Source organism: Galeopterus variegatus, unplaced genomic scaffold, assembly GCF_000696425.1.
Source record: "Galeopterus variegatus unplaced genomic scaffold, G_variegatus-3.0.2 Scaffold1671, whole genome shotgun sequence".
NCBI classification, from domain to species: domain Eukaryota; kingdom Metazoa; phylum Chordata; class Mammalia; order Dermoptera; family Cynocephalidae; genus Galeopterus; species Galeopterus variegatus.
The window spans coordinates 333,232-356,591 of NW_007727782.1; the positions used below are offsets into that span (position 1 = coordinate 333,232).

The window sequence follows — 23,360 nt, forward strand, 5'->3', positions numbered from 1 at the left end:
TTTTTTTTTTTTTTTTTTTTTTTTTTTTTTTTTGTCCTTGTTTGAGACCGGCCGCACCACGCTCAGCCAGTGAACGTGCCAGCCATCCCTATATAGGATCCGAACCCGCGGTGGGAGCGCTGCTGCGCTCCCAGCACTGCACTCTCCCGAGTGCGCCACAGGCTTGGCCCTCTCAACATGTTTTAAGAGCACAATTATGTGATAGTAATAATGCAAGTTAGGTTCCTGGTTAAAAAAAAAAAAAAAAATGAAGTCCAGTGTGATCTATCTGTCACACGGTTATTTGATTTTATGACATTCAAATACAGGCAATAACTTCTACTTCTGGCCATGATAGAATAACTCGGGGATCAACAAGCTCTGTGAAAGGCCACATAGTAAATATTTTAGGCTTTGCAGGACATGCAGGTTTTGACTCAGCTGTTCTGCTCTGCTGTTGTACTGGGAAAGCAGCCATAGACAGTACATGAACAGATAGTCATATCGTGTTCCAGTAAGGCTCTATTCATAAGAATAGGTAGTGGTCTAAGTTTGAACTGAGGACCATAGTTTGCCGATCCCTGAAATAACTGATATCAGATTAGCCCTCCTGCGCATGAGAAGACTGGACAAAATAGATGAAACAGCTCTTTCAAGACACGGGACAACAGGCAGTGCAGATTTTGATTCTTAAGAGAAGGAAAGCAGATTATATGAACTATGAGTCATTCCAGCTTTGTGCCATTTACCTGACCCTGCTGCAGGAGGCAGTAAATCAAGAATACAAGTCTCATAGATCCCAGTTCAGGGAAGCAGACGTGAAATTTGTATTATGCTGATATTGTTCTCTAATACATCAGTCTTGTTGGAACAAATTCTCATTTTCAAAACAATTGTTATGGCAGAACTGACTAAATGAATGGAATTTATTGCAGGAATTACATGGTTTAACATTCAAAATTCAGTGTCGATCACTGTAGTTATAAAGGAGAAAAATCATGTTGTCTGGAAAATGCATTCATGAGAATTCAAAAGCCATTAAAGATAAAATTAGAAATAAAAGAAAAATTTCTCAACCTGGTTAAGGGTATGGACTAAAAAGTTAGCATTACTCTTACTAGCGAAAAACTGAAAGAAATAAAACATTTTTAATTGCAAATGATATGATTTACATATGTAAAAAATCCTAAGGAATCCACAGAACTACTAGAACTGATAAATAAGTTTTACTGAGGTTGCAGGTACCAGGTCAGTATATAGAAGTCAACTTTATGTCTGCATATTTACTGACAAGCAATTTTAAAATGAACTTTAAGGAAATACAAAAAACCAATAATAGTAATAATAAGTTTTTAAAGACTACCATTTACAGTAACAAAAATTACACACTGTTTAGGGGTAAATTTAACAAAATGTGTGAGAAACCTATACACTGAGAACTACAAAACATTGCTGAGAGAAATTAAAGAAAATCTAAATAAGTTGTGAGATCTACCCCATTATGGATTGAAACTATTAAGATATCTTTTCTCACCCAAATTGACCCTTAGAGTCAGTTTGGTCCCAATCAAAATCCCACCAGGCTTTTTTTTTTTTTTTTTTTTCCCTTAGAAATTAACAAGATGATTCTAAAGTTTAAATGCAGAGGGCCTAGAGTAGGCAAAACAGTCTAAAGAAAGAACAAAATTGGAGGGTTTACACTGTCTGATTTCAAGACTTACCAACAATGGTCAAGACAATATGGTAAGGGTGGACACAGAGTAACAGCCCAGGGGTAGCCCATTAATTTTTTGGCCAAGATGCCAAGTTAATTCAATGGGGGAAAGGTTAGTCTTTTTACAAATAGTGCTGTAACAGTTGGATGTTTGAATTGGAAAAAATGAACTTCAACTCATACTTCACACTGTACATCAAAATTAACTGGAAATGGATTGTAGACTTAAATGTAAAGCTATAAAAAATTCTAGCAGAAAATGGCAAAAAGAGTTTTATTACCTTGGGGTAAGCAGATTTCTTAGGATGTGAAGAACAATAACCACAAAAGAAAATATAATAAATGGCACTTCATTAAAAATTTAAATAATAGATAAATTTAGTTTCTTCAGAAGACACAGATAAGAAAATAAAGTCAGGCTGTAAACTGAGAAAGTATTTGCAGTACCAAATCTGAGAAAGATTTGTATCAGAATGCATAAAAACCTTTTATAGCTCGATAAGATAAATGACCTAATTATAAAAGGAAGGCAAAGGATTTGAACGGACGTTTCAGGAAGGAAGATGATACAAACAGCCAATAAATCCATATAAAGATGCTCATGTCTTCAGTTATCAGGGAGGTACACATTGAAACCACAGTGAGATACCACTGAACACCCACTAGAAAGGCTGAAATTTTTAAAGGCTGGCAGTCCAAATGTTGGCAAGACTGGAACAACTGGAACTCTCCTAATTGTTGGCAAGAATGTAAAATGTTACAACCACTTCAGAAAGCAGTTTAGTACCTTCTTAACGTTTACACCCCAGCAATCCCACTTGTAGGTATTTACCAAAGAGAAATGAAAACATGTCCTCAGAGATTTGTATATGAGTGTGTATAGCCACTTTTATTAAAATAGCACCAAATTGGAAACAGCACAAGTGTCTAGCAGCAAGAAAGTGGGTAAGAAATTGTAGGGTATCCATACATGGAATATTGCTCAACAGTACAAAGAAACAGACAGTTGCTGATAGATGCAGCAGCACGGATTAATGTCAGTGCTGTGCTGAGCAGAAGCAGAGAGAGGCAGAGGGGCTGTGCTATATGATTGCATTCATAGGAAGTTCCAGAATAGGCAAAGCCAGTCTTACAGAAAGCAGGTTGATGTTTGCTTGCAGTGGGGGCTTGAGAGGGTGGAGTTGACTATTAGGGTTATGGAAATACTCTGTATCTTGAGTGGAGTTTGGTTATCTGAGTACAGTATAAATTTTTTTCAAAACTAATCCGACTGTACAGTTTTAATGGGTGTATTTTAGTATGTGGAAAATATACCTCAATGAAATTGACTTAAAATAAAGCATGGGGTTGAAGGTGAGGTGGGTAGTGAAAAATAGAACTAGAAAGTTAACCACAGTAATTCTCAATTTTTAAATCGTGCTATTAGCAGTTCAAGACAAACAGTATATCAGGAAAATCCCAACACACTGAACTGGTAAATGAGAGAGACTATTGAAGAGGAAAGGAAGGCACAGTTTTAAATTGTGACAGACTTCCGAGGAAACAGGAGAGTTCACAAAATGACAGATCAAGTGCAAATGAAAGATTACCAATGTTTAGGCAAAAGTCTGTAAGGGGTTCTAAAATCATGAGCAAGTCGTTTAAAGACTAGGGAAACGAGGTGGCAGAATGTCTGTGAGAGAATTTAGTGCCTGTGTTGCTGAAGATTCTAGTCAAATGGTGGTAATTTGTATCAAATTATCATCCTAGCTACATTTATGTGGGATGGTGGCTTACTTTATAAGAAAAGAAAAAATACCAAGTTTACTGCCAAATGCATTACTTGAAACAAAATTAGGAGGTTGTTAGTGTAATAAAATTCACAAGAGGATTCCAGAGTGAGCACTTTCAAAGTAAGCTAAGAAAATGAAAACGGGCCATAAAGCAAAAGTAACTGTAGGTCCATTCCTTGTTAGTGTGCACGTGTCATGGGCATTGCTTCCTTCCTGAGAGCATTCAAGCCTGGGCTGGTGGTGGTTCTCCTGTCAAATTGCCCTTCTTTCGGTGCTCTCACCTCCATCCTGCCATTGCACCCAGCTCGTGACAGTGGGTGGAAAAGCTGACCACTTAGAATGCCTATGTTCAGGGGCCTCCTGAACAAGGCCCTCGTTGCATATTGTTTGAGAAAGTTTTGTTCTTCTGTTGATTAGAAATCGAAAAATTAATGTGAAGAGAGATTCTCTCAGATCTCAAGGCTTTTTGTTTTCTAACATTCCTGACTTAGCCTAAGTTCTGCTGTATTATTTTTTTAGCTTAGGTGTTAAAACTTTAATCTTTATTTAGATTGAAATCTCAGTGTTCTGTGACAATTTTCCTGATGGGTTTTTAGAGTGGTATTGTAAGGCAAAGTTTTTCTTACACTACATGTATTTTTAATATCATGATGCCACCTTATGACTAATACTGTTGTATTTCTTTCTAATTAGTGAAAACAAGAGCCATTTTGTAAACCCTGAATACCTCACATCCCAATTAGTCTCTGCTATCGCTACTTTTAAAAGATAACTACATTAATTTGGGCACTTTTTTTTAAAAAAATTTATTACTTTTGTAGACAAAAGTAAGACCACTGACCCCACTGTGTTTTGTGTTAAAATGTTTGGATGGATGGCGATGGATTTATGCTGACCTGGATCTCTTCTTGCATGTCTTATTTCCCCCCACTTGATGGCACCTGTTTGAGAAAGTTCAAACAGGATGGAGGTAGGAGTGAGTGGAGCAAGCAAAGCGAGGGCTCTCAAGATTCGCCCACGAGCAGCAGCGTGTTCTGAGCTCATAAGCACATTGTTTGTAGATGTTACCCAGAACCTATTCCAAGTGAAATAATCACATGCACCTTTAAAATTAAGATTTGTAATGCAGAAGTAGCCACTGGGACATTACAACTGCTTTCTTTAAAAGAATCTGTGTTAGATGTCTTTGCTCAGATGTCTTCTGTTGCCCTGTCCCTTTTCAGCTGTGTTACCCACAGCTGTCACCACTCTCTAGGTGGTGATAGAGTGATTTTTTTTTTTTTTTAAATCATCTCTCCCAGTGAATTGCAAAGCTCCATGGGAGCAGGGACTTTTATTCATCCTGTTCTGCATCATGTCTTGGTAAGGGGGCATAGCTAGACAGTTTATTAAAATGATAACTTGATGGGATAGTAGGCATTTAGTCACCTTTTAGCACTCATATTTGGGCATGTTTAACACACAATTCTAGTTTTGTCTTTTTCATCTATGAAAATTGGAATGTAATTAAAGCATGGTCCTAGTTTTGTATATCTGCACATTTTAAGTTCTCTTGATTTTCCCCAAAATAATGATTTTTAAAACAAATAAGTACTCCTTCCTCATGCTCTGCATGACTTAGCAGAGGGCAGTTCGAACTGAGGTGACCAGGGGATGGGCCAACACCAAGTACAATGTCCTACCAAGGTCAGAAGTACTTCTCCATGCAAAATAAAGCCTTAGATGGTAACCTGCAATGAAGTAATGGAATTTGTGTTTCCTTCAAATATAAAGTTTAATTTTTGGTATTTTGCATCTCCTTTGAAGTTAAATTTCTTATATTCAGAATACGTAGTTACAGTAGTTGAAGGATTCTTAATTCATTAAATGCTTGGATGAGCTTGTGTTGCCTGAAATGGTCATGTAACACTCAAGAAAGCGAGCAGGGAAGTTGCTTTGACATATGGCAGTAGCCACTGGTGGAAAACAGGGAAGTTTGTAAAACAGGAAGAGGGCAGGGGTGGCACAGCATTAGAAGGGGGAGATGGCAGAGTAAGTGTGTGCAGATGAATCCAGCAGACAGCAGGCTCTGTCCCCTTTACCCGTTCCACAGCTTGGGGAACACAAGTGTTGTTGTCATTGTTGAACAGACGTGTTCGGAATTTTCTACAAATGTGGTAAGTTTAATGATTAGCAGAACTCATAATTGAAAACCTATTTTGTATTCTATCTGTCAAAAAATAAAAACCAACCTCTAAAGTACATTCCACACATTTGTGAAGAGATAAAATCATGTTTCTGATCATACGGTGTACATGTTCTGGAGTCTCACAGTCCTGGATTCAAATGGGTGGCCTTGTTCTGGATAGCTCTGTTAACTTGGACAAGTAACTGACCTTCTTTGAGCATCTATTTCCCCCTCCATGAAATGGGGATAGTAATACGTAATTCATATTCATCATTTGGAGACTGATGTTTGTGAGGTACTGAACCCAGTACCAGGACTCGCATAAACACTCTATATATTTAACTGTATCATATATATAAGATCATGACAAGGCTTTCATTTTCATTTAAAGGTGAATCAGGTCTAGGAAAATCAACTCTCATAAACAGCCTATTCCTGACTGATCTCTACCCAGAGAGAGTCATACCTGGAGCTGCAGGTAAAAAAGTTCCTAAAAAAGTTATTGTAAGTGTAATTCCATATGAAAGTTACCAAGTGGTGCATAATTTATATTTTATGTCATATTAGCTTTATGTTTTGTTTGTTCGTTTTCAGCTTTGGACACAAGGAATATATTACTTGAGTAGGGAAGGTGTGCTGCACCTGAGTCCTTGGATCTCCATAGACTTTGACATGTATTCATGGATCTATCCTCTCTGAGTTTTTGTGCATGTGTTGTGTCTATAAAATGTAATAAATAGTTTCTGCCTATCTTATACATTGTATGAGAGGACCAAGTGAGAATGTTTTATGTCATTAAATGTGCTACGTAAATAGAAGATTGCTATGGGAGTAGATGTTGTTTAATTAATCTACTGCCCGAATGTTCCAGTGCAGGATACCGGCACCCATAGATGCTTGTTGAATGAAGTGCACAACGTTAGACCCTAGGACTTGGGCTGCCACAACAGGGACATATAGCCCTTTCACAAATGTTTTCAAATTCAATTTTTAAATGATCTCGTCAAATGTTTTCATCATCCCAGAAACAAATTCTAGTTTTTAATATTGGCATTTTTAACCTTCCTAAGCAGCACATTAATTTTAGCTTTGACATTTCCCTTCCTAACTCTGGGATTGCTTTTACACTGTCCTTCTTTACCTTCTGAGAACCTACCTCCAAATAGAGGTAATAAACTTCCAAGTCATTTGTCGTAAGAATGTTCGTAACAGGTAATTTTTCCTCTTTGCATACTGGATTAATTTTAAGGTACATTCTCTATTAAGTTTGTTTCTTTTCTAGAGAAAATCGAAAGAACTGTCCAGATTGAGGCTTCAACTGTTGAGATTGAAGAGCGAGGAGTCAAGCTGCGCCTGACAGTAGTGGACACACCTGGCTATGGTGACGCCATCAACTGCAGGGATTGGTGCGCACCCACAGGATGCGGGGCCCTGTGTGCCCGGGGCTGTGCATTCGTTTTTGTTTCTTCTAACGTACTTAAGTTTATAGAGAGTGTTAATGGGTAATTGTTAGGTTTGGGATAGCTGTATATAATAAAACGATGATGCAGCTTAAAGCACATTAACATGGACTTTTTAAATAAGGAATTTTACAGAACACAAAGTATTTTTTCTCTAAGAGCTCTCTAGTGAGATCTGAGATCTCAAAGCCAACCATGCATAAGCTGCTAGTATAAATGGAAGACCTTGATGGGGACCGTGGCCATGGACAAGATATTGTAGTGTATCCTTTCCATATGGGAGGAAATAAAACCTGTTAGAGTAAGGGCCGGCCCATGGCTGACTCGGGAGAGTGTGGTGCTGATAACACCAAGGCCGTGGGTTCGGATCTCCATATAGGGACGGCCTGTTAGCTCACTCGGGAGAGCGTGGTGCTGACAGCACCAAGTCAGGGGTTAAGATCCCCTTACCGGTCATCTTTTGGAAAAAAAAAAAAAAAACCTTTTAGAGTAGCTCGAAATGTAGTGCATGTAAGTGACTGCTCATTGGCATCATTTTCACAAATGAAGGAACCAAAAAGTAGAAGAAAGAGTAGTCTGTCACCTATACTGTGTAGAGAATACCATTTTTGTTCTACAGGCTCCCTCCTGGTTCTGATCCCATCAGCATAAAGCGTCAATTTTCCAGCACTAGATGAGAAAAGGAAAGGACCTCCTTTTGTCTTTCTCCTATGTCAGGAATTCTTGCCTCCTCCTGTCATGTGAATGTGCTGTGCTGTTTCACATCTTAGATAACCTGTTCTCTACTCCAAGTCCTGCTGCTGCCAACCTGTTCCTCTGCCCCTCTTCACAGTCACACTCCTTCAAAGAATTGGCAGCCCTGTGTCTTCACTGGTCATCTCTCAGGTGCCTCGTAACCTATTTCATTCAGGTTCTTGACTCCCAGCACTTAAGGAAAGTTACACTTGGCACAGTTTCAAAAGCTTCCATATTGCCAAATCTAGAAGTCAGCCTTCTGTTCTCATCTTAAAAGTGAATTATTAAATTATGTATATTTGGGGGTAGTGGGGAGAACAACTTGTCTTCCCTTTGAAGTTAGGGACCGTCTTCTTTTTACTTTAAAATTGTTGTTAATGTTCATGTTTCAGTTTTAAGACGATCATCTCCTACATTGACGAGCAGTTTGAACGGTACCTGCATGACGAGAGTGGCTTGAACAGGCGGCACATCATCGACAACAGAGTGCACTGTTGCTTTTACTTCATTTCACCTTTTGGACACGGGTGAGTAAATATTTCCCATGGAGACCTGATTTACTACATGTGTTTCCAAATTTTCCCGAAATTGCATATTTTAATATGAGAATTGAGATAACTTTGAGAGAGAAAAATTTTGTGTGATCTTCCTATTCTTTCCCTAAATATGTGACACTTCTAAAATTACTTTTAGACTTAAGCCCTTAGACGTTGCGTTTATGAAGGCGATACACAATAAGGTGAACATTGTGCCTGTCATTGCAAAAGCCGACACGCTCACCCTGAAGGAACGGGAGCGGCTGAAGAAAAGGGTGAGTGAGGCTGGCCGCCTGTTCTTCCCAGGGTGGCTGCCTGGGAAGGTGGAGGGTGGGCGCGCCAGCCAGCACATCCGTCTGCTCAGATGTGGGGAGGCAGGGATGCGAACTTGGTCCTGCATTTTTTTTTGTTTTGTTTTGTTTTTTTTCCTTTTTGTCTTTTTCCGTGTCCGGCAACGGATCGCAACCCTCAGTGTCGCGCCCATACCGGACCGGGACCGGCAACAGGATCGCAACCCTCGGTGTTGCTCCCGCACCTCGCTCAGCCAGTGAGCGGGAACCGGTCTGTATGTGGGATCCGAACCCTCAGCAGGAGCGCCACTGCGCTCCCAAGCGGCGCACTGTAGCAGTGCGCCACCGGGCCGGCCCCTGGTCCTGCGTTTTGGTGGTGCTTTTTCAAGGAATACCCAACAACTAGCACAAAACTTATAGTTATTTTTTAATATTTTGCCTTCATAATGGTATGAAATTTCTATTCTTTACCTTTTCCTTAGATGAAAATACCCTCAATGGGTAGAAGTTGACTAAGGCAAGGAGATTCCATAATGCATTAGGTAAATGACAGGAATATGAAAGTGGGATCTCTCCATCAAATTATGTTATTTTACCTAAATATTTTACGGCAAACAGTCCATTTAAGGTTGTATCTTAGTAGAGTAGTCCCCTACATTTTGGTCATGAAGGTATCACACTGCAGTGGTCAGCCAGCTCGTGCATTTCTCACTTCCCAGCAGTTCCACTCCCTGATACCACTGTGGTGCCCCTGTTTCAGTGCCCTCTTCTAGGTATTTCTGTAGAGCCTCTTTGTTAACTCTCTGCTATGTATATTTTTTAAAATTGTTTACCCTTTACTGATTATGTGCTTGTTAAGAAAGTCCAAACAGTTTACATACGCTAAACTCGGAATGTAAGAGTTTCTTTAATTAGTCACAGAGACAACAACTGTTAACAGTTAAGTATATGTCCTTCCAGAATATAGTCATATTTATCTTTTTATTTTTACTGAATGGGATCATATTGTGATACTATTCTGCCACTTGATTTTCAATTTTAAAATGTGTTTTCTTTTTTTTTTTTTTTTTAAGGTGACCAGTAAGGGGATCTTAACCCTTGCCTTGGTGTTGTCAGCACCACACTGTCCCAAGTGAGCTAACCAGCCATCCCTATATAGGGATCCGAACCCGCGGCCTTGGTGTTATCAGCACCACACTCTCCCAAGTGAGCCGCCGGCTGGCCCTTAAAAATGTATTTTCTAAGCCTCGTGCGTAGCTCTACCGTAATTCTCATTGGATGCGCAGCATTCCTATGTGAATATATTCTAATTTGTGTGACCAATTCCCTGTTGATGGACACTTGGCTTATTTTTTGTTTTGCTCTGGCCTCTTTTTATCTGACCAAATTTCTTGTTACTTTGCCTTTGCTCTTCCTCAGACGAGATATGTTTCTACCTCGGGACCTTTTTGCTAGTATTAACCAATGCCTGGAAAGTTCCTCCCCCATGTATCTGCATGGGTAACTCCCTCACATCGCCCTTGATCACTAAGTTCAACCTTGACTATGTGATTTTATCTCCCACACACACACATGCGTGCACACACACACACACTTTCTCTCTTTCTCTCTCTGCTTGTAGCACTCCCCAACGTGCCACACGAAGTATTTCTTCAGTGTGTTTTTGGCTACTCTTCACCTCTTGCCCCCTGAGATCAGGAATCTTTGCTTTGTTCACCTGAGTTCAGAATAGTACTTGGCACATAGTAGGAACTCAGTAATGTTTGTTGAAAAATTACCGTAATAAACATTGGTACACATCCATCTTCTCACAGTTGTGTAAGTCAGATAAATTCCTAAAAAGGAAATCAAGGCACTTTAAAATTTTTGAAAGATTGGCTGGCCCAGTGGCACACTCGGTAGAGTGCGGCGCTTGGGAGCGCTGCGGCGCTCCCGCCCAGGGTTCGGATCCCATATAGAGACCGGTCTGCTCACTGGTTGAGCGCAGTGCAGGCGCGACACCAAGGGTTGCGATCCCGTTGCCGGTCGCGGTATGGGTGCGACACCGAGGGTTGCGATCCCGTTACCTGTCACGAAAAAAAAAAGACAAAAAAAATTTTTTTGAAAGATGGCTAAATTTCCCCCAAAATAAGTTTGTAATAATTCACATTCCCAAAGCATGCTTTTCTCTTCACCCCATGAAACTGTCCTGGATATGTTACCAAATTTTATAAAGTGTTTCCCATCTAAGAAATTGTATCTCATTTAAACTTGATTTTCCTTGATTACTGGTACAAGTGTCTGTCCTGGTGTTTGATGCCTGTTGGTGTGTCTGTCCTATTAGGTTGTGGGGCCTTGGCTCTCTTTTCATTCCTTTTTTATTGACTTATAGATACTCTTTATATTTTTTGACATTGACTGTCATATTGCAAATGACTTCTGCTTTGACTTTTGCATTTTCACAGTTTTTTTGGTGTCTTTTGTCATAGAGTTTTTAAGTTGTATGTAGTCATACCTGTCAGTCTTTTCCTTTATTGTCGCAAGCATCTGCCAGTTCTTTAGGAAATATTTGGGCCCTTGGAAGAGCCCCTGAAAGCTTAGATATTTTTGTGCTTGACAATAAGTATCTGAGCAATTTCCACTTGAGGGAACCTCACCTTTTCTACACTATTACATTGAGTTTTATTGAGCTAGAGGAAGGGAGTGCTAGGGCTAGAGTCCTGTAATATTATTATTCAGCTTCTCCTTTACCCTTCCAAGTATCTTATTTCTTTATGTGAACTACGTGTGCTAACACGCCTTCTCTTTTCCCCACTAATGAGCTCTTTTCCTCCCAACTTTCCTCTCTTTAAATGGCCTTACAATTCTTGTGATCACCCAGGCTGAGGAATGTGTAATTATTTTTGATTTATCGATTTCTTACCCCTTTCCTCCATTTTAAATAGTCTGCTTATGAAATACTTCTCTAATATTTTCTCCTCCACAGTATAAGCCCTTTCTTTATGAGGCCAGCATAGGCCAAAAGATGGGTCAGCAGGGATGGATAACAGACCAGGAAAGGGACCAGGAGAGGAGGACAGGTCTGCAAGTTCGTGCTTACTGCCCAGTTTCTCCCAAGGACGAGAAGTTCCTTCCATTTGGGAGTAATGACCTGTGGAAAGACTGAAGGTCAGGTTGCAAAGTAAAGAATGTGCGGAGAAGGGCCTTTTCTGCAGTCCTGAATTAGTGTAGACAGTGTGTTAAGACCAAGATCTTTGATCACATGAGGCCTAAAATGTCACGTTAAGGATTTTCATCTTTATAACCAAAGAGCAAACCCGGTGCAGGGTTTGAGGTGGGGTCTCCTGCTCACTTTGCTTTTGTCCTCTCTTTCCTTGATGGCCCTCGTCCTGGGGTGGGAGCAAGCAGAACTTCAGCCTGCCTGGCTCCTGTTAGGGAGTCCAGCATGTAGTGAGCATGTGGGGGCCGTCTTTTCAATTGGTTGACTAATGAATGACTGCTTATTTCAACTCAAGCCAAGTTTTTCCTCCCTGTTAGACCCCTAGCACTCTACTTACTGCCTGATTGATAGGTTAGAGTGTGAGATTTCACTGCTGCCTCTTTGGTGCCTGTTGAATAAAATCCAGAACCCCAGGTCCCTAGCCTGAGGTTCAGGGACCTCTCCATTTGGTAACTCCAGTTTTTGTTCTCTTATCTAGCTAGATGTCTTAGTTTCCAGCCTTCTGAATTTCTTGTAATTTGCAAAACATACCATGCATCCTCCCCTCTGTGCCTTTGGCAGAGTTTTTTTTCCTGCCTGGGATTCCTCTCCAGAGACTGCATCTGCCTGTAACATCTCTGTGCTTCTCCTCTGGCACTTGTCCTTCTTAAGGTGATGATGATGTGATTTCTATTTTAGCTCTTGAGCTGGGTCTGTCATTAGTCTTCCTACTGCTTTGTACATCGAAGGTGAGGGTATATTATTCCTAATATTACTGTTCTGGACAGAAGATCCCTCAGAATTCAAGTGTAAAATCGGTTTTAGCAGTTTATAAAATCATTCGAAAATAGCTTTGTTGTTAATTTGATTCTTTATTGACATTAGGATGATTCTGATCTATTTCTAATATGATGAGTTAGACTTGGCTAAAATAATATGCAGTTTGCTAAAACTGATCCTGGTTTTGTCATCCTTTCAGATTCTGGATGAAATTGAAGAACATAACATCAAAATCTATCACTTACCTGATGCAGAATCAGATGAAGATGAAGATTTTAAAGAGCAGACTAGACTTCTCAAGGTAAGAACTGGCTCCAAGTACACAAAGTAAATAACTCTTGTTTCCTGTTGTCTATGCATTTAAAACAGGAGTGTTGGCAAAGGGTCAAATCCTGGAAGGCTTGACCTCTAAGAGCTTGTCTGGGTAGGGGCAGTTATGACAGTATTTTACTTTAAGTATTTTGGGACATAGCTATTACCTTTCAGAATTTTTATTGCAGGCTGTTTTCATACAGTTGTCCCATGTGTGAAACACATGATACTTCCAAGTAGAATGTTGTATACCCTTAGCTTTCCAGTTAAACATTGTAGTAAAAACAGCCATATGCCAAATCTGTGCTGGTATTCTTATGTTTGCAGTGAGTTATTGGGTTGCCTTTGCGGAGCCTGTCTACCCCCATGTGTCTCTTCCTAGGCCAGTATCCCGTTCTCTGTGGTTGGCTCCAATCAGTTGATTGAAGCCAAAGGCAAGAAGGTCAGAGGCCGCCTCTACCCATGGGGAGTTGTGGAGGTGGAGAACCCAGAACACAATGACTTTCTGAAGCTGAGAACAATGCTCATGTAAGCTGTCCATTTGGTGTATTCTCTCTGGCAGAGCTGGTCATGGAGAATAGTGCCTTCAGATGTGGGGGTGTACGTGTGGCTTCAAAGGCATTTGTTGCCAGTGGCTTCATTGTGCATGTGCAGTGCCTTCTCACAGTGCTGAAGTGGCCATGGTGCTGCCACCGCTTGGTGCTAAGGACTCTGGTCTGGGGGCTGTCTGTAACACTGCTGAACTAAACTCTTTCTCCTATGGCCTGTAGCTTAGTACCTCTCCTTCCTGCCCTCTAAGATCTCAGATCTCTGATGCGGATAGGAGACTAAGGTGGTCTGAGGGATCCCCTAGCTCTGATGAGGAGACGGTTAGGCTCCTGTAGGGCACTGACCAGCTGCTCCGATCCAGCCGACATGTGGCTCCCCTGCTCATCAGCCTGAGGCGCTCTCACTGAGTGGCCCCAGTTAGTCTTGAGAGTCTTGCCTCTACTTTTATTAACTGTAAGACTAGAAAAACAGAGTTTTCTCCTTTAAAAGTAAATTTCATGTATATTAACATATGTGAATTGCTGTTCCTCCTGAATAAAGAGGCTAAAAGAAAGAATATTGCTTAAAATATAATACTTCTTTAATCAGAAGAATTCAAAGAATGACCAATCTAGATAAATTTTTTGCTTAGCAGAAAATTGCTATATATGCCACATGTCTCAGTTTAGCAATTTTGAGTGAATTAAAATCAGTAGATGTTACCATCCAAGCTGTCTCAAATGTAATTAATGGTTGTGTGATAAGTTAAAGTGCACTTGGCCTCTCCAGTGCAGAGTCCTTGGCTGTCCTGATCCCTGTCATCCACTGGAGTGTGGTGGCTGAAGACAGGTGCAGTGACTCCCACTTTAGTGTCAGATGTGTTTTTCAGAATAAGGGAAAGTGAGCCGCCCCTTTGCCATCCCTGGACCCTGAGTAAACAAGAATGCATCATAGTGTTCTCATTCTTGAGTGCTTCAGTATTTGAGAAAGCTAGGTAAAACCATGCATGTTTCCTAACACGAATAGAAGTTTCAAACTTCTGTTTCTGTTGGATCCAGAACATTAGTACTTCTTTTTACGGTCTTCTCCATAGCTTAAGCGAGTTAACTTTTTCTGATTTTAAGCTTAACAAGTGAATACTTGAATTACATGTTTTCCGTAAGTTATTTTAGAAAAGCGTGTTCTATGTCAGACAGTTTTACCTAAAAACCTTCTATAATTTCTTTGTGTATGTGACTCCCTCCAGTGGCGGTGGCCTCATACAGGGACTAACCATGCCTGTGGCAGAGTTCTAGGAGAAAGGAATCAATCCAGACCTATTGAGTGTGTCTGTATGTTGTTTATTGTGATATCAAGGGAGAGCTACACCTCACAAGATGTTTCCAACGCTATATTCCCTTATCCTGAAATTCCAGCATCTTTGTGTACAGTTTCACAAATAATTAGCAGGGTGGTGTTACTGGTGTTTTTTCATGTACTTGATTAGTTGTTTTTTCCCATGAGAATGGTGTAACCATTTTGGTGTGTTTCTTTTCTTCTTCAGTACCCACATGCAGGATCTCCAGGAGGTGACTCAAGACCTTCACTATGAAAACTTCCGTTCTGAAAGGCTCAAGAGAGGTGGCAGGTCATTACACTGTTCCCCCTCCTCTGTATTGTGTCACCCCAAGTCACATTGTTCCCCCCTCCTCTATGTGTCCATCTTAGCTTTCTTGACCACTAAGCAATGTGGTTTGATTTTCTGCTAAAAAGTTATTACAAGAGAGTTGCTGCCAGTTTAATCAAATCTTGCTCTTTTTTTTTTTTTTAGCCTTTTAAAGAAAAGATAGATTTAATAATGTACACATAAAGAATGCTTTAGATGGAAAGGCCAGAGGGTTCTACATCGAGCACTTATTCAGAAGTGCCACTGTCTATAAATGAGGACAGACTCGTTTGCACTGAGAAGTTGCAGTGTCCTAGTTGAGGGCGAGAGTCTGAGCGTCCATGGTCATCAGAGCAACAGCTGCACTCCTGCACACTCGCGTGGCCACCCTCAGTCACCTTTTCTTTTTTTGCCATCCTAATATGTTTTTACTTGACATCTGTATTTTGTGACCTCATTTGTATCTGATAAAATCACCTCTCTCCTTAGACTAGAGTTTAATCAACAGGTAAGTGATAGAAATTATTCATTAAAAATTTTCTCTGCTGTATTTCATGAAAATAACCACATTTTAGTAATTTGATGGATTTGTGCATACACATGAGATACACATTAAAGTCTAATTTATTGTTAATAATTTGGCAACTGGACAAACCTAAGAAAGGTTTTGAGGCGGCAAGAAAATTTAACTCTGAGGAAGCCAAGCAGACTGGCCCCAAATCAGCGCTCTATAAAAGAGATTTGTCTTCAGGTGTGCTGAGGGGGCTTTCCCCACATCCTTGTTCAACAGGGCTCCTTCACCTGTTCAGATCCTGCTCCTCATTCAAGTATAATGATTATATCTGTGTTCATGAGGAATAACTTATCTCAAACAGAGTATTCCTCAGATAATAACTACTATTCTTTTAGTAGGTAAAGATGAGACTGTCACCACCCCAGCTTAGAGTAAGAAAAATCTCTTGAGTTTTACATTTCATGTTGTTTGTCCTTTTTCCATCATTCTGTTTTTCTCTAATTCATCATGTCTTTAAATTAGGAAAATGATAAATATGTGTAATTTAAAATAGACGTGTTTCTCAGTATTCTAAAGTAGAATTTTTCTTTGGATATCTGTCGTCAGAAATAACCAACTATATTTGTTGCAATATTGTACTTTCTTTCAACTCTTAGGAAAGTGGAGAATGAAGACATGAATAAAGACCAGATATTGCTGGAAAAGGAAGCTGAAGTAAGTAGAACAATACTGTTCTTATGACTAAAATGTTTAGTTTACATCCAAAAATACTATTTTATAATTAGCTTATTATAGGCTTCCTTAATTTTTCGGGAAGGAATATATTACATATAACTAATCTATTTTATTTTTGTATATACACCTATACATAATAATATACATGTACACATACATAATACACATAATGTTTATAGGTACATATATCTTACTTAATCTTCAATGCAATTTAGCTAAAATACTTGGAAACAGAATTTAGTAACATAAATGTTACTTTTGGTAGTGTTCAAAAATCAGTTTCCCTATACATAGACAATAACCAATTGCGAAATATAATGAAATTTTTGCAACGATTAACAAAAATTTGAGAAGAAATATGTAGGACTTATATTGGGGAGTAATTAGAAAATTTAGCTGAAAACATTTTTAACATTTTTAAAGATTGTAATAGACATCTAACTTTGTAAATAGGAAGACTCAGTGCAGGGATCACAGTTCTCTCTAAATTTAATGCAATCCAAAAAAATCCCAGCAGAGTTATGTGTGTTTGTGAGTTTTCTCTTTTAGGGAAAAGATTGGTGAATTGGTAAAATAATTCTAATGCTTGTTTTGAAGAATAAGCATGGGAAACACAGGAAGCTCTGCAAAAAGTGGACGAATGAGAAGAGACTTGCTTTACTGGTTACAAAAACATTAGAGAACAGTGGTGCTCCAAAGTGTTTGGTATAAGCCTGATTGGTTGGGTTGATCAAGTACACATGTAGAAATAGATCAGAAATATGGAAACATACTCTGTGGTAAAGGTGTCATGAAAATCTTTTACAGTTGTGGAATGCAAACAGATTACTCTGTAAATAATAAGATTATAAAGGGCCAGCCTTTTGGAAACAAAAAGAAAGCTCACTTCTTTGGCCAAATTAATTCAATATGGATCAAATATTTAAATGTTAAAAACATACCACAAAGTTACCTAAGAAAATTTGGGTAAATATTCTATAAGAAATACCTGGAGGCCTTTCTGAACATATACAAACCACAATGATAAAAGTTGGTGAGGATAAGATGGATCAGCATTCACTGTGTTCACAGCTTGAACCTTACCCTCGTTCCCCTTCACTTCACATTCCCACTGGGTATCATCAGTCTCTTTCCTGCCTTTTAGGTTAAAAGGTATCTCATATTGTCTTGTCTTTCTTTAATTATTGCTTCTGTTTACTGATAATTTCTTTCTTTTTCTTTTTTTTTTTAGCAGCTGGTTGGTACAGGGATCATGATCCCATGACTTTGGGGTTATAAGGCTGTGCTCTAACTAGCTGAGCTAACCAACCAGCCGATAATTTCTATTTCTTATTTGAAGTGGATAGTCTTATCATTTACTTGGTTTTCTATTGAGTTGTTAGTTCTTTCATCAATTTATAAGAATTCCTAGTATACTAACTCTTTTGTCATGTTTTGGGAAAGCATAGAAGTTAAAATTTTAGGAATCAGAACACGCATAAAGTTCAGACAACAAACATAAAAACCAATAATGTATATAATGTGTGCTTTGTTCATAGCTCCGCCGTATGCAGGAGATGATTGCAAGGATGCAGGCGCAGATGCAGATGCAGATGCAGGGTGGGGACGGCGACAGTGGTGCTCTTGGGCACCATGTGTAAGGTAATGCACCCATGTTAATAAATCAGATGCAGGCCCCAATGTCCGTTAGCCTGGAAAAGAGGCAGTTGTCAGGAACGGATCTCATTGTCATCTCAACTTGAATATAGTGACAGGCTCCTCCTTTTTAAGTCTTATTAATGTTTTGCATTTTTGAATCTCTGTCATTAACTGCATCATAAGCCTTGAAGGAGAAGGGATTACTCCTAAAAATCAGAAGCCACTTCTCCTTGCCCCCTACTGTCTAGTAAAGATTTTCACATTTTCTAAGTTTACAAATACGAGTAACATTTGATGAAAAATTAAAATATTTTTATTAGTCATACAACTGGAAATTTGTTACCGTTGAAAACTTCTCTTCAAAGAGAATAAAAAGACATGTTATTATAACAGTTTATGCAGATCAAAAGGAAAGATGCCACAAAGGGAGAGAATTATGCCAGGTAGATAAGGGTTATCTTGATGGAGACTGCTGACTTCCAGCTCCTTGAGACAGCTCTGCTGCGACCAAGAGTAATTAGTGAATCCCGGATGTCGGTCCTGGTGTATACTGGCCTCCCTGCTTGAAAGGAATCTGCAGACAAAAGGGACTTGGGACTAGAAAAAAGCAAATGTCCACTACTCTGTATCCTGTGCAGCGGCAGGCACTCTGAGCTGTCCAGGTGGCTACTCCCACCACCTCCCAGAGGAAAGGAGTGAAAGGTAACGTCAGATAAAGAGACCTAAAAGTCCAAGGAGAGAGCAGTCATATGGAACAGGGGTGAAGGTAAATAAGCGTCATGCAAGAGAGAGGATTGGGACTTGAAAGAATAAGCATGGGAAACACAGGAATCTGCAAAAAGTGACAGAGATCTAGGGAGGAAAAGGTGGAAATCAGGTAGAAGGTGTCTACTGCAGTTTAGGGACTTCATATAATATATATAGAGACACAAAAATACACATGTACAGTTTAATAAGCTAGTGTGGAGGGAACTTCTGTGTAGGGCCCGCCTAGATCCAAGCTGTCTGCTTTATTTTTATCATCACATTCAAACTTCAGAGCAGCCCTGAGGGTGTGTGCAGAGATCACACTTCACCAGTGAGGAAACTGATGCTGCTCCAAGAGGTTAGAATTGTTTGCCTGTGGGGCCGAGCCCGTGGCTCACTCGGGAGAGTGCGGCGGTGGGAGCACAGCAGCGCCCCCGCCGCGGGTTCGGATCCTATATAGGGATGACCGGTGCATTCACAGCGCTCAAGCACAGTGCGGCCAGTCTCAAAAAAGGACCAAAAAAAAAAAAAGAATTGTTTGCCTGTGGTCGTATAACTGGTGACAGAGCCTCCTGACTCTGCAGGCTGATTCTGTGTAACTGGGTTTGGTACTGACCAGGGAAATGGTGCATTGGAAAGAAACGAGGACTCCTCAGAGGTGGGGTTCATTTGACGCAGGAGTGATAGATTTTTGCTCATTTTCTCTGATCTTGCTGCTTTTCTTTTTAAACTTTATGGACTTACAAAAACTTTACTTTAGATACATAAAATTAGTTTTTATCTCTGTTTACATTCCTGTTTTGCAGTACTTCTAATTTCTAAGAGCCTCATAAATGGCATTTTGATTTAATTTTGTGTTCAGGTAAACCCAAACTTTTGCTCAGTTTATGCCCTTTGTTATGCAGAAAAAAAATTCTGTTAATGATCAAAGTAGCAAACATTGTATCCACTCCTGTTTTGTTTTGTTTTTCCAGAAAATACTTTCCTGGATTAAAAAAAAAGAAAACATTCCGGATGAGTAATACAGCTGCGTGTTTTCATGAGACTGTTGGAAGGGTGCCCATATACATTTTACAGTACCTGTGCCTGAAAATTTAATTTTTTAAAATAACCATCAAAAGATGGTTTTTTTGTATGAAGTACTTTTAACTTTTGTATTTCATTACTATGTCACGCTCTATATTTTGCGAGGTAAACTTTCATTTTCATTTTATTTCTTCTTAACTAACCACTAATGTGAGAATTGATTTCCAAGAATCAGTTAGCATGTATAGTTAATACTGAATTGCTTTGGTTTAGCTGGCCTAACTGACTGATCGTTGGTGAGCACTCTTGATTAATATCTAGACCATTCAGACTTTACCCAGAATGTTCCTGAGTGGTAGAGACATGTACCTAGAGATACAGGAAGATGTGCTGACTTGACACAGGGCCATTTACTTACCAAGTCACATCATGGGGAGACTCTTAAGGTGCTTGCTTTTTGTATTTGCACAACACCTAAAAGCAGTTTTGCTGCTGTAATTCAATACTGTTAATTCATGTGCACATTTATCTGTTAGCCAAATAAAATAATAGATCTAACGAGATAGATGTTTATATTTAAATAGCTTTTTTTAAACAAGCTTTTAGGGGTGAATTTTAAGAAGTCTCTGGATGCCGATGTTAGATCATTTTTAAAACCACTATGCAGAGAACTCACCACAAGCAACTTGTTGTAGTGTTCTTCACTAATACTGACTATACCATGCTACAGAGAACATTAGCTATGAGCTCCAGTTTTATATTGCAGCCAAGATTCTTAACTACACATTGAGAGTCAGTAAACTATTTTTATTCAGATAAATTAGAGAATAATTTTTTCAGGAAAATTAGCAACTGACCTGTTCAGACACCAACCTTTTTATGTTTTATACTGCACTTTAATGTATTTTCTATAACTGCAAGTGTAGAACTTCAGCAGTGGAAATTGAGGTCATTTGGTCGGCATGCCCCTGAACCCAAGCTTGTCATTGGGCAGTGTTCCTGCCCTAAGATTTCAGCCCCAGGAAGCCCAAATGCCTACCAGGTTTTCCTGATTTGGGTTTCCTTTAACTGTTCCTTTTTTGAATGGTTTTCTGATTAGAGATAAATAGCAGTGATCATTTTTTTATGTTCAGACTGTCTCATCAAGTTTCAGCAGTTGTCATTCTTTCATTTTGTGTAATGTAAATTTTTCCATGTGTTGTATAAGAATGAAAGACATTTCAGATCTAGAAGAATTTCAGGTATATAAGAATGAAAGACATTTCAGCATAGGCTGGTTGACAGGTGCCCAGGGCCGAAGCAGCACCTGGTCTGTTTTCTGCACTGTTGCCTTGGGCCTCACCTTTCTTGCTCTTTCCTCCTGTGTCTCCCTGTGGTAGACTCTCAGTGGTAGATCGTTTTGTTGATCATTTCTACTAACATTGGGAAATTTGACCCCAGAAAGTGGCAGATGAAAGGTGGTAACAGTTTTGGAGGGAACAGGTGCTGGTTCAGTATTTTGATTTTACTATAACAGAAGTTGAGATGGAAAAAATACTTAATCATACGATGAGACAGGGTTTTTTGTTTTGGCCAGAAAAAAAAATAAAACGTGTTGGTCAGCAAGTATTACTTATGAAGGTATGCTATAGAAAATAACCTCGTGTTCTTGCTGATGTTGCCCCTTGACTGGTGCATAATTGTGAATGCCAAAAGCTGTATGTTTAGGCTCATTGTGTGAAGTTTTTATCAAGAAAAAGTGTTCCGTGACTTTAGAGTACATCCATGCAGAGTCAGTTCTTTGGATTGTTTTGTTGTTAACTTTGCTAGAGAAAGCTATAAAAAAGAAAGCATTGCAAGTGGTCAGTGTAAGCCCTGTGTATTTTTGAGAAAAAGTACTTAGGGGAGCTGCCACCTAATAGTGGTTATGCAGGATGGGAGGCCTACACTGTTACACTCCTAAATCCCCTTTTGTTTTGCAGTGTGTTTTTGCTAATAGATAATTACACTTTTACTAAGAGATAACGTCTACCTATAAAAATGTATTTTGAAAACACTTATTTTACACAGCATTTTTTTTTATGCATTTAAACTAACCTTTTATCAATAAAGCACTATTTAGATTTTAAAAGAGTAGTTCTCATTATTGAGTCTTTACAAGGGAAAGGTGTGAGGTCTTTTGGGGAAGATTCAAAGCCCTGACAACATCTCTGTATAAAATCAGAAAGAATTATTTGTATCAAAAGTATCAGTACTGAAAAACTTTGTATTGGAGATCCCAGACAAAAGAAAGCTATAAAGATTATTTACAGGTGATGAGATCATCTACTTAGCAAATACAAGAGCATGTGGTAAAAATTAGCACTAATGAGGGTTCAATGACAGCTGCTTACTAATGTAAAGGGAAAAGAAAGATCTCATTCACAGTAGCAACAACTACTGAATACCTGGAAATATAAATGAATGACTGAAATATATCTAAGAAGAAATTTCTAATACTCTAAAATTTTTTGAGTTAGGAAAGCTCTACAATTTTATTAAATGTTTAAAAACCTGAACTTAAAGTTTAACCTGGGTGGCTGGATGCCTCCACCCAAAGGCCTCTGGCCCTCTTGCTCTCCACTGGACTGACCATTCCAGGACCATCTGGGCCCCTTTCTTTCCTCCTTGGTTCCGCGTTTCCTGAGCCTACTACTTAGACCCCTGGGTAGTGAATCTTCCACTCACTGTCTGTAGTTGGTTCGCTCGCGGCCCCCTACATGCCTCTCCCTCCTTTTCCCGCGCCTCCTCTCTGGACTGTCTGCCTCATTAGGTCACCAGCATATGTCCTGCAGCCTCCATGGGTCACCACCCACCTCTCTGACCAGGCTCTCTGCTACACAGTCTCCATGCCCCTGCTGGGGGACCAGTCCTGGGCGCAACTCCAGGGTCTGTTCTGTGCAGCGAGGACATTCCACTGGGTTCTGATGGTGTCATCGCTGGGAGCCGGTTAGAGGAAAAGCCCGGGGCGGTGGGGGATGTGGTTGGGGGGCGGGGAGGGAAGAGGTTGCAGCCTCAACTGGCCGTAAGGTGCAGGGTGGCCCCGCAGGGCTGAGCCTGGTCTCGGTGTGCCCGCATGGCTTCCTCTCTGGGCCAACACTCTTCCCGCTTCAGCTTTTGGGAAACGAAGGGTCGGGCTTCGCTCCGGAGGCCGGAGCATCGTAAGAGGAGTCCTCTTAAGGAAGTGCCGAGTCGCTCATGCATTAATTCACCCCCTTGACAGCTGCTCGGGACCACGGATGCCACGGCATGGCTGGGAGGGCACGTTTGCCCGGGTCTTGAAAGACGCGTAGGAATTCAATGAACCCTCGACGGAAAAGGGAACTGTGCGGCTGCGCGTCGTGGTCCTGGAAAGCCCGGGTTATCTGGTGTCATATTTCCATTCCCGGGTGGGGGTCCCGAGGCCAGAGGGGGATCGCGAAGGCTGTGGGGGCGCCGGGCAGGATCGCGGGATTTCCCCGCGGCTCCGCGCCCCAAGTTTTCAGGCCACGGTTGAGGTAGCTCGAGGAGGAGTGCAATGGGTAGGGGGGTCAGAAGGAGGCAAAGAAAGCGCATGCAGGGAGCGCTTCCGCTGGGACTGCGCTGG

The 23,360-nt window shown here is 40.2% G+C and overlaps 1 protein-coding gene across 3 annotated transcripts in view; it reads left to right on the plus strand.

Annotated features, from left to right (window-relative positions):
* SEPT2 (septin 2) overlaps nt 1-21,866 on the plus strand; it is a 34,087-nt gene extending 12,221 nt beyond the window's left edge. For all 3 annotated transcript variants that reach the window (XM_008578361.1, XM_008578363.1, XM_008578362.1), the window contains exons 4-13: nt 6,024-6,110; nt 6,915-7,038; nt 8,220-8,354; nt 8,521-8,638; nt 12,811-12,912; nt 13,306-13,451; nt 14,995-15,078; nt 16,267-16,324; nt 17,884-17,986; nt 19,705-21,866. In XM_008578361.1, the coding sequence (XP_008576583.1) occupies nt 6,024-6,110; nt 6,915-7,038; nt 8,220-8,354; nt 8,521-8,638; nt 12,811-12,912; nt 13,306-13,451; nt 14,995-15,078; nt 16,267-16,324; nt 17,884-17,985 (956 nt within the window). In that variant the 3' untranslated portion in view covers nt 17,986; nt 19,705-21,866. The remainder of the gene's footprint in view (nt 1-6,023; nt 6,111-6,914; nt 7,039-8,219; nt 8,355-8,520; nt 8,639-12,810; nt 12,913-13,305; nt 13,452-14,994; nt 15,079-16,266; nt 16,325-17,883; nt 17,987-19,704) is intronic.
* The last annotated feature ends 1,494 nt before the right edge of the window (nt 21,867-23,360 follow it).